This window comes from Megalobrama amblycephala, linkage group LG3 (assembly GCF_018812025.1).
Source record: "Megalobrama amblycephala isolate DHTTF-2021 linkage group LG3, ASM1881202v1, whole genome shotgun sequence".
NCBI classification, from domain to species: Eukaryota; Metazoa; Chordata; class Actinopteri; order Cypriniformes; family Xenocyprididae; genus Megalobrama; species Megalobrama amblycephala.
In genome coordinates, this window is record NC_063046.1 from 5,179,039 (window position 1) to 5,192,542 (window position 13,504).

The 13,504-nt window shown below is 37.1% G+C and overlaps 1 protein-coding gene across 1 annotated transcript in view; it reads right to left on the reverse strand.

Moving 5' to 3' along the window:
- Nucleotides 1-13,504, reverse strand: part of LOC125263968 — a 31,381-nt gene that overhangs the window by 184 nt on the left and 17,693 nt on the right. Inside the window, exons 9-15 of the mRNA XM_048183169.1 lie at nt 7,259-7,294; nt 6,720-6,981; nt 6,493-6,638; nt 4,558-4,837; nt 4,311-4,450; nt 2,775-2,866; nt 79-175 (exon numbers count right to left, since the gene is read on the reverse strand). Coding sequence (XP_048039126.1) covers nt 79-175; nt 2,775-2,866; nt 4,311-4,450; nt 4,558-4,837; nt 6,493-6,638; nt 6,720-6,981; nt 7,259-7,294 — 1,053 coding nt within the window. The remainder of the gene's footprint in view (nt 1-78; nt 176-2,774; nt 2,867-4,310; nt 4,451-4,557; nt 4,838-6,492; nt 6,639-6,719; nt 6,982-7,258; nt 7,295-13,504) is intronic.

A 13,504-nucleotide genomic window follows, 5' to 3' on the forward strand; every position in this document is an offset into this window, starting at 1 on the left:
CTTATTACATCACATGTTTTTTTTTATAATCATTTACACTGATGCTGCTTATGTCATAAGTTGTGAGAACAGACTCACGTTTGTCTGCGTTCGCCTTCTGGATCACCTGTTTAGGAGTATGAGACCATCGCAGTGTCACATTTGTCAGTCCTCTGTCAGCCAGAGCAGATCCCAACTGGAAATAACACATTCAAACTAAACTGATTAGATCGGAGTATGATGATATCAATCTCTGTCACTTGGAGTTTCAAATAGGGGTGAGTGATACTGCAAAATTTGGCATCGATCGGATACCAAGTAAATACAGGGCCAGTATCGCCTATACAAATACCAATACTGATACTTTTTACTTTTAAAAGCAAGCACTTGAACTTACACATACTTTCCTTTAGGGTAAAGCAGTGTGTCCTGATTTATGAGGTGAATGCATCATTAATATGCTAAATCTGAATATGTTTTCATAATCACTAAAGGATGTTGTGATTTGTGCTCTCCTGTAATTAGTCGTGTGTATGATTAGGTAGCTACTGTAGTAAAGCCATTGTTAATTTTTGTAAAGGGCTGCCTGCGACTGTTGTACCCCAAAAGGTAAACCTTTTGCACATTTTTTTGTGACAGATTAATTAACAACAATTACAGAACTTAACACATTCCATTGGAACTTTTATCTTTCAATTTAAATAAATGTATTTGCACAAACTAGCCTAATTATAATACATGTTATATGTACACTATACTCTTGAAAAGTTAGGGGTCAGTAAGATTTATAATGTTTTTAAAGAAGTCTCTTCTGCTCACCAACGCTGCATTTAATTGATCGAAAACACAGTAAAAACAGGGTAACACTTTACAATAAGGTTCATTAGTTAAACATTAGTTAATGTATTAAATAACATGAACTAACCATGAACAATACATTTTTTTTTTTTTTTTTTTTACTGGATTTACTGGATACAGTTGTTAATTGTTTATTCATGTTAGTTCACAGTACATTAACTAATGTTAACAATATTTTAGTAATGTATTAGTAAATGTTGAAATTAACATCAACAAAGAATAATACAGTGTTCAGCGTAAATGAGTACACCCCCCTTTGAAAAGTTATCAAGTTATTAACCTTACTTTCATATATATATATATATATATATATATATATATATATATATATATATATATATATATATATATATATTTTTTTTTTTTTTTTTTTTTTTTTTTTTATGAGGAGCGTCTGGAATATGCTCCTGAAGGGGGGCGGGCAGGGGGATATGATACATCCTCCAGCTGGAGTGCACTTGTTTTCCTCTAGATGGCACTCCTCCCATCTCCTTTACTTTCCCATTCCCATAAACCATTGCCTGGAATCATTACAGTTTATTTGCTTCCACCTGTGTGTGATTTTACTCCAAGGTTATTTTTGTAAATTAATACTAAAACTATTGGCCAAAAATCATTTTCCTAAACTAAACTAAAATAAAATATAAATTTCAAAATAAATGAAAAACTTAAAATAAACCAACAACAGTGTCCCTGTTTGCACCTGTGACTTATGTGTGGCAATAAATTAAGTGAAGCTTCTATGAGTGCCTCCTGAATATTTTTGGAAGAACCCTTACAAACAGTTACTGAAAACTAACTGAAAAAAATAATAATTATCAAATTATATATATATATATATATATATTTTTTTTTTTTTTTTTTTTTTTAGGAATTTTTAAGCTCTCACCCTGTGGTGGAAAATCTGACCTGTGGCTACTTAAGGAGATACATATAGAAGATGCTTCATACAAGTGATCTGAGTCAGTAGGGCTAGGCGATTAAGTCCTAAGTGGCTACACAGACAGAATGCGTTTTTGCATTTAAAAAACAAAACGTGGGCGAAAACGTGGGAAATAATGCAACCATATAAGACACAAGTTTAAAATTCTCATAACTTGAGCACTGCATTTTTAGAATACCTTTTCATGTGTGAGATGCAGGTGCAAAGCCAAACCGTCAATCAAGTGTATGTTCACACCGAAAAACAATTGAAAAGCAGTGCAATGCAAAAACCTGTAAAGAACTACTACTATATTTCAGATTTAATGTTTGCATGATGGTGAGAGGCTGAAAAGTGCTGTGATTGTTTTTGTTTTTACAAAACATTATTAATATTATTGTCTATGTGGAGACGTTTCTCCACAACATAGGGAATACCAGGACCTGTGTTCACCAAACTAACAAAGCCATTAATTAAATTTATCTAAAACTAAACTGAAATTTATAGGAAATTTGAAAATGTATTACAAATAAAAAATAATTTAAAACTATTAAAATAAAAACAAATATTTAAAACATAAAATAATTATAAAATATTGAAATAAAAACTAATTAAAAAACGCAAAACTCTAATAACCTTGTTTTACTCATTTCGTGTTTGTCTTTTATAAGCTCTGTGTTTTCACTCAAGTCTTGTATGTGCCTAACTGCTGAGCCATTGTATCCTGTTTCTCCCGTGTCCTGGTTCTTCTGATTATCTGCCTGTCCTTTCGAATTTCTCTGTTTCAGTCCTGGACTCAGTTATTGTTTGTTTGTGTATGACTTTTGCCTGAATTTGTTTGTGTATGACCTTTGCCTGGATTACGATTGTGGATTATCCTTTTAATGCATACTGCATTTGGATCCTCAACCATTGCATCTCAGAGCAGGTTCTGATAGTTATACTGTAATGTCCACTTTTACGACTGGATTCCGTAATCATAATAAAATAGAAATCATAGGACTCTTTCTCTCACCTGTATAAGAACTTTCTCTCTCATTGTCAGGCTGGTCAGGTCAAGTCTGGAGTTAAACTGCATCTTTACAAATGATTGTTTTAAAACAGGACCTTTTGAAACAAACAAACATTTATACATTAAAGTAAATACACAAAAACACATAAAGGCACATTATTAGTTGAGTTTGCATTCATTAAAAAGTATTAGTGCTCCTTACCGTGTCTCTTTGACAAAAATATAGAAACATGAAGGCATTATTATTAGTTGTTATTAGAGGTAACCAATATCTTAGAATAAGATTTTGAGAGGAAAACCACATACAGATACCACACAATATAGTTATTTTTGTTGGAAATAAGGTTGTTGCAATATCAAACTAAAAAGTCAGTAAAAAAATAAGAACAAAGAAACTAATTTCTTTTGTTAATTAACAACAGCATTAAGGACACCAACAGCAGCAGGTTTATTAGGCTGCTGTCACTTTAAGACATAATGCACAGATCCAGTATACTGATACACATTTATTTTATCCGAACTGCTTCATTTCACACATAACCAAATGTGTGTAGGTAAAAACATGCCAAGACAGGAATTTTGACATATTTTGACTAGTTATGTGCACTCCCGAGTTATTTTCCCTAGTATATGTTATCGCATAGAAACAAAACTTACCAATATATATATATATATATATATATATATATATATATATATATATATATATATAATTTTTGTACTTTTTTATCATTTTTGTACCCCCGCCACATTGTTACACTTATGGTTTTCCGGGTCAAAAATGACCTGCCTATTAAATTGTTTGTAAATCTCTCATTATACTATGTTATTGGCAAATCTTCTATTCAATCTTTTTATTAAACTTTTTTTTTTTTTAGTTAACACATGCAGGTTTTGTATTATTTATTTTTTTATTTTTTTATTTTTTTTTGGAACGGGTTGATCGCAGGCCTCTTGGATTTTTGCCTTTTTTGGCCTCAAGTTTTTTTGAGTTGAATAAGCTTGAAAACTGAAAAACTGAGGTGCATAAGCTCATATCAATGAGGCATATGATCAGTCAGTTCCAAAAAGAAATGCTTATCAAAAGAAAACAAGTTGAAAATAAGATTGAATCCAATGGTTGCCAATAAAATAGCATAAAGAGAAATTTACAAACTATTTTAAAAGCCTGTCATTTTTTACCTGGAACACTGAACTAGGTAAAAGATTTTTAACAAGGTTGGCTATACTTTTGGTTGGCAAAACTGCAAGTACTGAATTACTATCTCTTTTGCATTTTATTGTTCTTTTGATAGTTCTTTGTTTTTCATATCAAGGACATCTCATTCTTTATTTGTTCTTTCATCCATGTTTCTTTATCAATGTGTCAATAACTTTAAGCTGTAGGCTAATATGCTGAGAAAATATATTTACATGCCGCAAAATAAACAATAAAGGAAACCTCTGTCAATTTGAACTTTATGTCATTGCCACAATATATACCATCATACTGCCCAAACTTAGTAAATATTATAAAACAAAACTACAGATGTAGGCTACCTTTTCCAAAAACCTCCACCTCACATAAAGTGAGTATCTTCTTGTCTCCAGGAATGATCAGATTCACATAACGTCCCTCCATCCCATTACATGAGTAGCTGTAGGACTCTCCTGCTGGAATAGCAGGAATAACAGCACATCTACAGACAGAGAGAGAAACCAATGGAGATAAATATAGTGTTAAATCTTCAAATACACTTCACATTTGTGCTTGAGCGTCATGTTCTTTCAACCTCAAGAGTCTCACATGGGATTGTTGTTGCCGTTGTTCTCCAAAGAGTTTCCGATGCGAATCTCCAATCCATCTAATTGTTCTGCGCAGCAGTCGTTTCTGTTAGTGATGACCACTCTACTAACTTGGTACACATTACGCATATCCAGCCTCGACCACGGGTTAGTCTCATCAAGAGTTGACGAGCAAAATGCGTTCGATTGCTGAAGACCTCGATTACCATCAATGGCCTTTTCAGCAAACCAGTCCCCAGATGTTGACGACTGTATAACGGCTCCTCCAACTGCCCGATTTCCTAGAAAAAGCATTAAGAAGAGCTTATGAAAAATGTTTATGTGAATCTTTTGCATAAAAACTTGGAAACACCAAGCTAGCATAAAAAGAAAGTATGCTCTCAATCATTTTTATTCGTCATCATCTCACACCATAGTCCTCAAGTCAACATCTAAAATTATATCACAGAATTATGTGCATCAAAAGATAACATGAAAGCATTTGTTATTTTGTTTCATCTATGATCAAGACAACAACATTGTAGAAAAACACATGGGATGGAAATGATGCTTCATGCATGAATGTTTTATGCACGAAAGTTAAATCTGCATGCCAGCGGCAGCATTACTACAACCCAGTTACAGATGATTTAGTTACAAAGCACAGGCTTTTTGTATCTTCTTCAGGAGTGAGCGATTCTCAGCGCGATAAGTGTTTGTATATGTTTTATTTTATCCATAAAGTTGTTATTGTGTTGTTATAAATAATCTATAAACCATCATTTTTTGCCAAAAAAAAATAAAAAATTGCTTTTGTTATACATGCATTCACTTGTTGTGAAATTCCCCGGTTAAATAAAGCCAAGAGTCAAACTGCCCAACTAAAGGAAACACTGACCACCATAATGGTGACATTTGGTGGACATTTTCAATAAAACCTCAACAACTAAACCTCTGTTAATTCTCAAAAAGAACTGTAGACAAATGACAGAAATAAAGTCAGTCAGGTTTGAAATAAGAGAGATTTAATGTCTTTTCATTAAACATCTAACTTACATCTAAGTTCTTGTGTTTCTCTTTCCTTCAGTGATTCTGCTTGTTATCACCAGGTGTTTTCAATAATCAAACAATCATTGATGTTTCAGTTTCTTCATGGAAGTGTCAATGCCAATAAAGAACCTTTATCTTTAAAGGTGCTAAAGAGGATGTTTTGTTTTATACATTTTTGCAATATTACTTGAAACTGTCTTTACTAACTGATAAAAGACTATTTATTAGGTGCACTGAAAGGAATAATATTAATATACATCATCTGTGCACGAGGTAGGGCCTTAAAAACATCAGCCAATCGTTTACGCGATCATCACGTAAACGATTGGCCCTCTGGCTTGTCAATCACTGCCATTACGTTCCTTGTGAGAGACGCGCGGCTGCACGCTCCAGTAACTTTCTACACTCCACAGGCGCCACATGCATGTTTTTGTCAGGAGACAGGAGTAACAACTGCAGATTATGAGTTACCTGCGGTGAGTCCAACATAATGAATCCACTAACACGACACAGCGAATGCCGGTGGTAAACACTTGTGTTCCAATACGAGTGTTTACGAGTTTTGGAAGGCGTTCCTTCGAAGGAGGGGGGTTGTTCTTACGCATGCGCTCATTTCAAAAACTCAGTAACAGTCTTTGGTTTCTCAGTCGACGAAAATATCCTCTTTAGCACCTTTAAGGGTATAAGCAATCAAACCAATGTTAACCCTGTAATGTAACCTGTCCTAACAGAGGCTGGCTAAAACAATCCCAAATTTGACAATCGGGTTGTGTAATTTTTGCTCCAGTAGCGGTAACTGCAAAATGAATGAAGGTTTTCAGACACATTTTCATTAACCAGACAAACAGATTCTTTCAAGTTTCACATAAGGCAAGTATGGCATGATGATAAGTGCTCTGTGATTTACCTAACAAATACCCGTAGACTTCAACCTCACAAAGAGTGAGAACCTTCTCATTTCCAGGAAGATGGACAATCACGTAACGTCCCTCCATCCGACCACATGAGTAGTAGGCCGTGGCTCCAGATGGAATAGTAGAAATTACAGCACATCTACAGACAGAGAGATCATCTGTTATAGGTTTCTGTTCATTCTCAGCTGTAGCCAAAGATAAAAGTCAAAGCAAACCTCACATGGGGTTGCTGTAAACGTCAGCAGGGAAGTTTCCGACACGAATCACTGCTCCGTTTATCCTTTCATAATAGGTGTCACCAACTCTGTTAGTGATGGCTACTTTGTTCACTTGGTATTCGTTCAGCAGATCCACCCACCACCACGGGTCTTTTTGTATGTTGGCGCTGGCACAGCTATCGCTTAGACCATCGACAGCATATCTAGGAATCCAGCTATCAAACTGTGATGACAGGCTCGCGGTTCGCCACAGCGCTGCGTTCTCTGGAAAATGTTTAAAGGATCGAGGTCAGTAAAACATTGTTTGCATTGAATTCTTATCAAACTTTATGGCTGGCAGAGTTCTTCAAAAGCATTCAACTTAATATTCATTATAAAATATTCATAAATATTCATATCAACTGCCTGTTTATGTTGCCTTTCAGGTTTTTGAATGAACCCCTGTGATTTTGTACGGTTCGAATAAAACCTTTAGGCTATCCTAAACATCAATTCCAGTGGATCAAATAAAGTTAATGTCATTACACCAAAAGATTCTTACCTGCTCCATTTGCCATTTCTTGAATTGATAAAAACCCTGTGAAAGCAAGAAGATTCAAATGCATTTCAGACCATTTAAATGTAATGATCATCTGTATTACACTGTGTGTATCATATATGCATTGGGGGAAAAAAAAAAAATATATATATATATTCACTATTGATTTTCCACTCCTGTGGACTGAGACCGAATCATTGAGTTGAACACAAAAACAAATGAATCAGACTGGATCAAATGATTCAGTGAATAGATCTGACTCAAAAGAGTCCCCTTACTTCTCTAATGAGCTCGGATGATTTTTTGTCTTTTCCTCACACAAAACTATTGTATTTGTATTGCAACATAAAATGGAAAACTTTAATGATACTATAAATGTTTTTTTTTATTTTTTATTATTATTTTATTTGATTAATTATATGAAAAGTTCTTTGTTAAAGAATTTTCATTTTCCTTGAAACAAGTAGCGTATGTAAATCTAACGTCATATGAGGAGCCATTCCTGTAGAATAGCTATACCACTCTTCCTGGATTTTCAATCACAGACAAATTTGAAGATCGTATAATCATTTACATACACAAATGAGCACTGATTCCACTTTGATTTGTTTTGTAAATCAAATCTAAGAAACTAAGAGAAACTATTCTAGAGATCCAGTGACAGTCGAATGGTGCAAAATCTATACTTTGATAAATGCAACATGAAACCATGAACAAATAGAGAAGGAACAATATTTCTGGCCTCATTATACATATGCGCAACATTAAATGAAAACAAACACATTACAGTATGCTATAAATCCACATTAAATAACAAGATGAGTTTAAACTAAACTAGAAACAACATTTCTGAACAAAGGGGAAGATTGCAGAAAGCTCTGCTAATATTAGTGTGAATCTAGTAAAATAGCAGATGTATGTTGTACTTTACCCAGTAAGATCCACAGGCACTTGAAGAGCTTCTTCATGTTTGATTAAAGGTGTCCGTCTTTCTTTTAGGGATGGAGAGTGTGAGTTGTATACGTTTTATGGAGGATGACCAATTTAAATGTGCATCACATGATCAAACTTGTCTCTCCTCCCTTCCATCTTCATCATTCACCTTCTCTCTCTGTCTTTTTTTTAAATAAATATTCTAAATGTTCTAATGTTTGTTGCTGCGAGTGACATTTCATCTTAATTCAAGCGATCATAACAATCATAATGCGTAACTGCATCACCCTTTTGTATATTGTTTCTATCTATTGTGTGTTTAAACTTTTATGTAAAGCATCTTGAGATGTCTTTTTAAATTTTATTTTAAAAGTTTATTATTATTACATATAATGGTCAAATGTAGTACAATCTGCAAGCCCCAAAATACACACATCTACTGTATGATGCATTAGAAACAGGGTTATTATAGTTAACTGAAACTAAAAAAATAAATAAAATAAACGTTAACTTAGTTTCATTTGATGACCTAAAAGAACTAAAACTGGAAAATAATAATAAAAATAATAAAAACTATATATTTAAATAAAACAAAAACTTACAAAAATGACAAAAACACAAAATTACTAAAACTAAAATTCTAGACTTACATTTACATTTATGCATTTGGCAGACGCTTTTATCCAAAGCGACTTACATTGACTTGTGTCTTGAACTTCATTTATACCTGTACTCAGCACTGAACACTCTGTATTGTCTGAATATTGAATGGATGTTAATGAGTATTTTGCATTTTTCCACAAGGTCTAATGTCACTACATTCCTTTTGGCGATGCACCTGCAGAACAATCTCTTTGAGTGCTTATGCAAGTCCGTCTGCCGTATTTACATCATTTATATAATCTTAACAAAGAAAGTTTCTTTTATTTGTCAATGCAGAATTAAAGGACAGGGTTTTGTGTACGGTTATAGATATTTGAACATATTTTTTTAGATTTAGCATTCAAAGGAGCATAAAATAGGCTTTAAGTTTAATATCTCAAAAATGGGTTTATGACAGAAAACTGCAGCTGTAAAAACTGGTCAGATATACATTGTAAAAAAAACATTACACCTATTTCAACTAAACTTAAATTCTATCATGACAACTCTCTGAGTGTTTGGCATGGTAATGTGTATGACAATGTTGATATGTTTGGTCGTGGCAGAATAGATCTGCTGCTGCAGAGCAAGTAAAGGACTTGCTACTTCCAATACATACACGAGCAAGACAGACATGCTGCTGCTGTACAATATAGCATACGTGAATTACCATAGCAGATCTATACAGGTGGAGCTGAGGAAGGTGGAGGGTTTCTGAAGCACGCTGCACTGCTAAGGCAAATGGTACTCATGTATTTGAAGATTGAGCATGCAAGCTCATTGGCTACTAACACAGCAGGAACCAATCATTTGTGACCTATAAATAATGATGTGATTATGAGCAGGTTGAGTTAAAGGACCTATTAGCCTGCGCATCTAGAGTTTCATGCCAGAACTTTGTATTTCAGTTGCTACCTTAAATAGGATTAACTTGGTTGTACACGTATTTTCAATTGTTGAATTGAAATTCAACTGTTGAAATTGCTTAAACTTTGATGTGTCATATCAATGGATATTTTCTAGAATTACCTTAAATAATACATCTGACAAATATAAATAAAACTTCTTGGACAGCATCATTTGTTTTGCAAACTGTCTTAAAACTGACAGAAGGAACAAACAAATATCTCCTTAATGCAAATGAGCCAACTAAATACAACACCAGTTTCTACAAACCAAAGATCTGACTTATAAAACGATGTGGTATGGAAAGGACAGTTTCTGAAAGAAAAAATACACAGACGTGTTCACAGGTTTTTATGGAAACTACAGGGTCAATCTGTTAACATTTGCATTAGATATCATGATAGCAATGCTTGCATTTGCAGCATTTAATAAATGTGTAATTTTCTAGCTATACACTTGTTATGTCCCTGTGTCACGGCGCTCACTCTCTCTCTCAAGATTTCCATTGGTGGAGATTGGCACCAATCACCATCTGCCCACTGATGTCACAACCAATCCCGTTGTTCCAGTTGTTTTAAAAGACCCCCGTACACCATTTGTGTTAGATTTGGCACCGCCCGTGTCCCGTATCCCCTTTTGTTGTGTTGAATTATTAAATCTGAATTATTTTCTCACCTTGGCCTTTGTAACGAGAATAAACACTTGCATTGCAACATTGGCACATGTCCTGTTTGTCTCAGATACGGAGCAATCCACAAAAAATAATGTTTTACCACAACTAACCCTTATAACACTCAAGGGTTATAACACACTTAACATTTCAAGCTCTATAAATCGAGTTATGGAGAAGCATAAATTAACAACAGTATATTTAAAGATTAAGATTAGTTTATTAGTTCATCATATCTAATGCATAATGATTTGAACCTTATTGTGAAGTCTTATCTCTATTACGCTGATGTTTTTCAGAGAAAAGCAACTAAAAGAAATAACGGTATTGTCACAATATTGTCAACATGTGATATGTATGTCTTGCATTTATTTTTATTTTTTTTTGTACTAGTTTTTCTTCTTAATCTCTCTAATCGCTAAATATTGATTATAATCTCTCTGTGCAGACTAAAATATTAAAAACTTGAAAATTCAGTTTGTAACGAATGCGGACTCAGGCAGGGGATCCAAGTGCAGCGTTTTATTAAAGATAAGCGTGGTCGTACAGGCAGGGTCAATCAGGATCAGACAGGAACAGCAAGGAACAGGCAGAGTCGTAATCAGGGAACAGGCAATGGTCAGGACAGGCAGATATCATTCACAGGACGTTAGACAAGGCAGGGGTCAGGACAGGCAGCAACGGGTCAATAACAGGGAACAGACAGTAACGGCAACAGACAGGCAGACAGGAATATAAACGCTCAGAAATGATACCAGGGTAATCAAGACTTCGCGGTGAGGTGGTGTGTGTATGAGTCCTTTATAGTCCAGGTAATGCGTATCAGCTGGGTGTGGTGATTAGTGTGGAGTGTGCATGGCTGTATGTGGCAACAGGTGATTGGTGGAGTGAGTGCATGTGATAGGCAAGGGAGGATTATGGGAAATGGAGTCCGGAGTGAACAGGAACATGACGGGAACAGATGGTGATCGTGACAGAATGTCCCCCTCCCGGAAGGCGCGTCCTCGCGCCGTAAATGGCATGAATAGGGAGGGGGGGTGGGTGCATTGGAGTCTGGACGGGAGCAGGATCTCCAATGCAGGTTCCAAGATAGCCATGGCGGGTCAGGTGCCACGGGCGGCCACGGCGGATCAGGTGGCTCAGGCAGCCACGGCAAGACAGAGTCCGTGAATGACCACGGCGGGTCAGAGTTCATTAACGGCCATTGTGGGCTACAGTCCATGGGCGGCCATGACAGTACCAAGGCCGATGACGGTTGTGACCGGGCAGGAACCCCACCCACAAGCTCCCCACCCCTAGGTATACTGCCCCCCCCAAAAAAGTTCTTGGGGAAATCAACGGAGTACATTGCGGGTTGATGGGCAAGGAGCTTGGATGGCGCCGGCAGAGCAAGGCGTTTGGGCGGCGCTGGCAGGGCAAGGCATTCAGGTGGCGCATGCAGGGCAAGGAGCTCAGGTGGCGCCGGCAGGGCAAAGAGCTCAGGTGGCGCCGGCAGGGCGAGGAGCTCAGGTGGTGCCGGCAGGGCAAAGAGCTCAGGTGGCGCCGGCAGGGCGAGGAGCTCAGGTTGCGCCGGCAGGGCAAGAAGAAACAGACGAACTTGAGAGCGTTGAAACAGACGAACTTGAGAGCATTGAAACAGACGAACTTGAGAGCGAAGCGGCCGCCGAGCTTGAGTGCGAAGCGGCCGCGGGCTTAAGTGCGAAGCGGCCGCGGGCTTGAGTGCGAAGCGGCCGACGGGCTTGAGAGCGAAGCGGCCGACTGGCTTAGGTGCGAAGCGGCCGGCTGAGGCTTCGGAAGACCAGCCGCTCGAGTTGAAGTCAGCGGAGGATCAGCCACACTGGAACGTAGTCCTCTGCGCCCTTGGATAGATCCAGAGACGTGACGTGACACTGAACGACCAGCTGAGAAGTAACGTTGCTCTGGGTGATCCGCAGAGACAGAATGTGGATCTAGGCGATCAGCGGAGATGAGACGTTGCTCTGGGCGATCAGCGGAGGCGGTGACTGGTAACGTAGTGACCGCCATCTTGTGAGTACTCTCCTGAGCGGCAGCCATTACGTGACACAGCGAACTGTTGTGTTCCTCCGCGACACCCACAGTAAAGGAGGATCCACTCAGTTGCAAAGTCTGTTCAATATACTGTTTTAAAGTCCCGTTGCGATCATGTAACGGCATGATGGCACTGAGCGGGCCTGATAGTCCACCGCGGAAAAATATCATGAGACACTCCTCGGTAAAGCAGGTCAAATGCGCCAGTTCAATAAAGTCAAGTCAAGTCAAGTCAAATTTATTTATATAGCGCTTTTTACAATTGGTAATTGTTTCAAAGCAGCTTTACATATTAGAAGCACAGAAAAAAGAGAAGTGGTTAAAAATAAGCTGTACAAGCAAGCGTGGTAATATGTAACATATACAAGATGGTGCTACATTAAGCCAATGTCGGCTGACTCCCAGGGGTGGAAAAAACCCCCTAGGAGAAAAACCCAGCGTGCTAACACTGGGAAAAAAGTCCTAGGAGGGAAAAAAACCCTTGGAAGATATATATAATATATGTAAATGGATATGGAGATCAAAATCTGAATTATAAATTTTTATTATAGAGATTAAAAAAAAAGATTATATATAAATATATGTAAGCGGATACGGAGATTAAAAATCTGAATTATAGATGCAGCCAGAACTGGATCTGTAGGCCCATTGTCTCCTGGGCTACGTTGTAGTCAGGTCCAGACACAGGTTCTCCATCTGATCTGGATACGGCCTGGATCCAGCACCCGGCAAACCTCAGGATAAGCAGAGAGACTCATATTAGCGTAGATGCCATTCTTATTCTGATGTACAGGTATATCTAGTGTTATAGGAAATGTTCTCGGTTCCGGCCGACCTAATTATTGCAGCGTAACAATCCTTTAACGGATTTGAAAAATGTTAATGTATTGATAATGTGTTATGTGTATGCAAGAGCAAAGAGATGTGTTTTTAGTCTAGATTTAAACTGACAGAGTGTGTCTGCTTCCCGAACAATGCTAGGAAGATTGTTCCAGAGTTTAGGTGCTAAATAGGAAAAGGATCTGCCGCCTTCAGTTGATTTTGATATT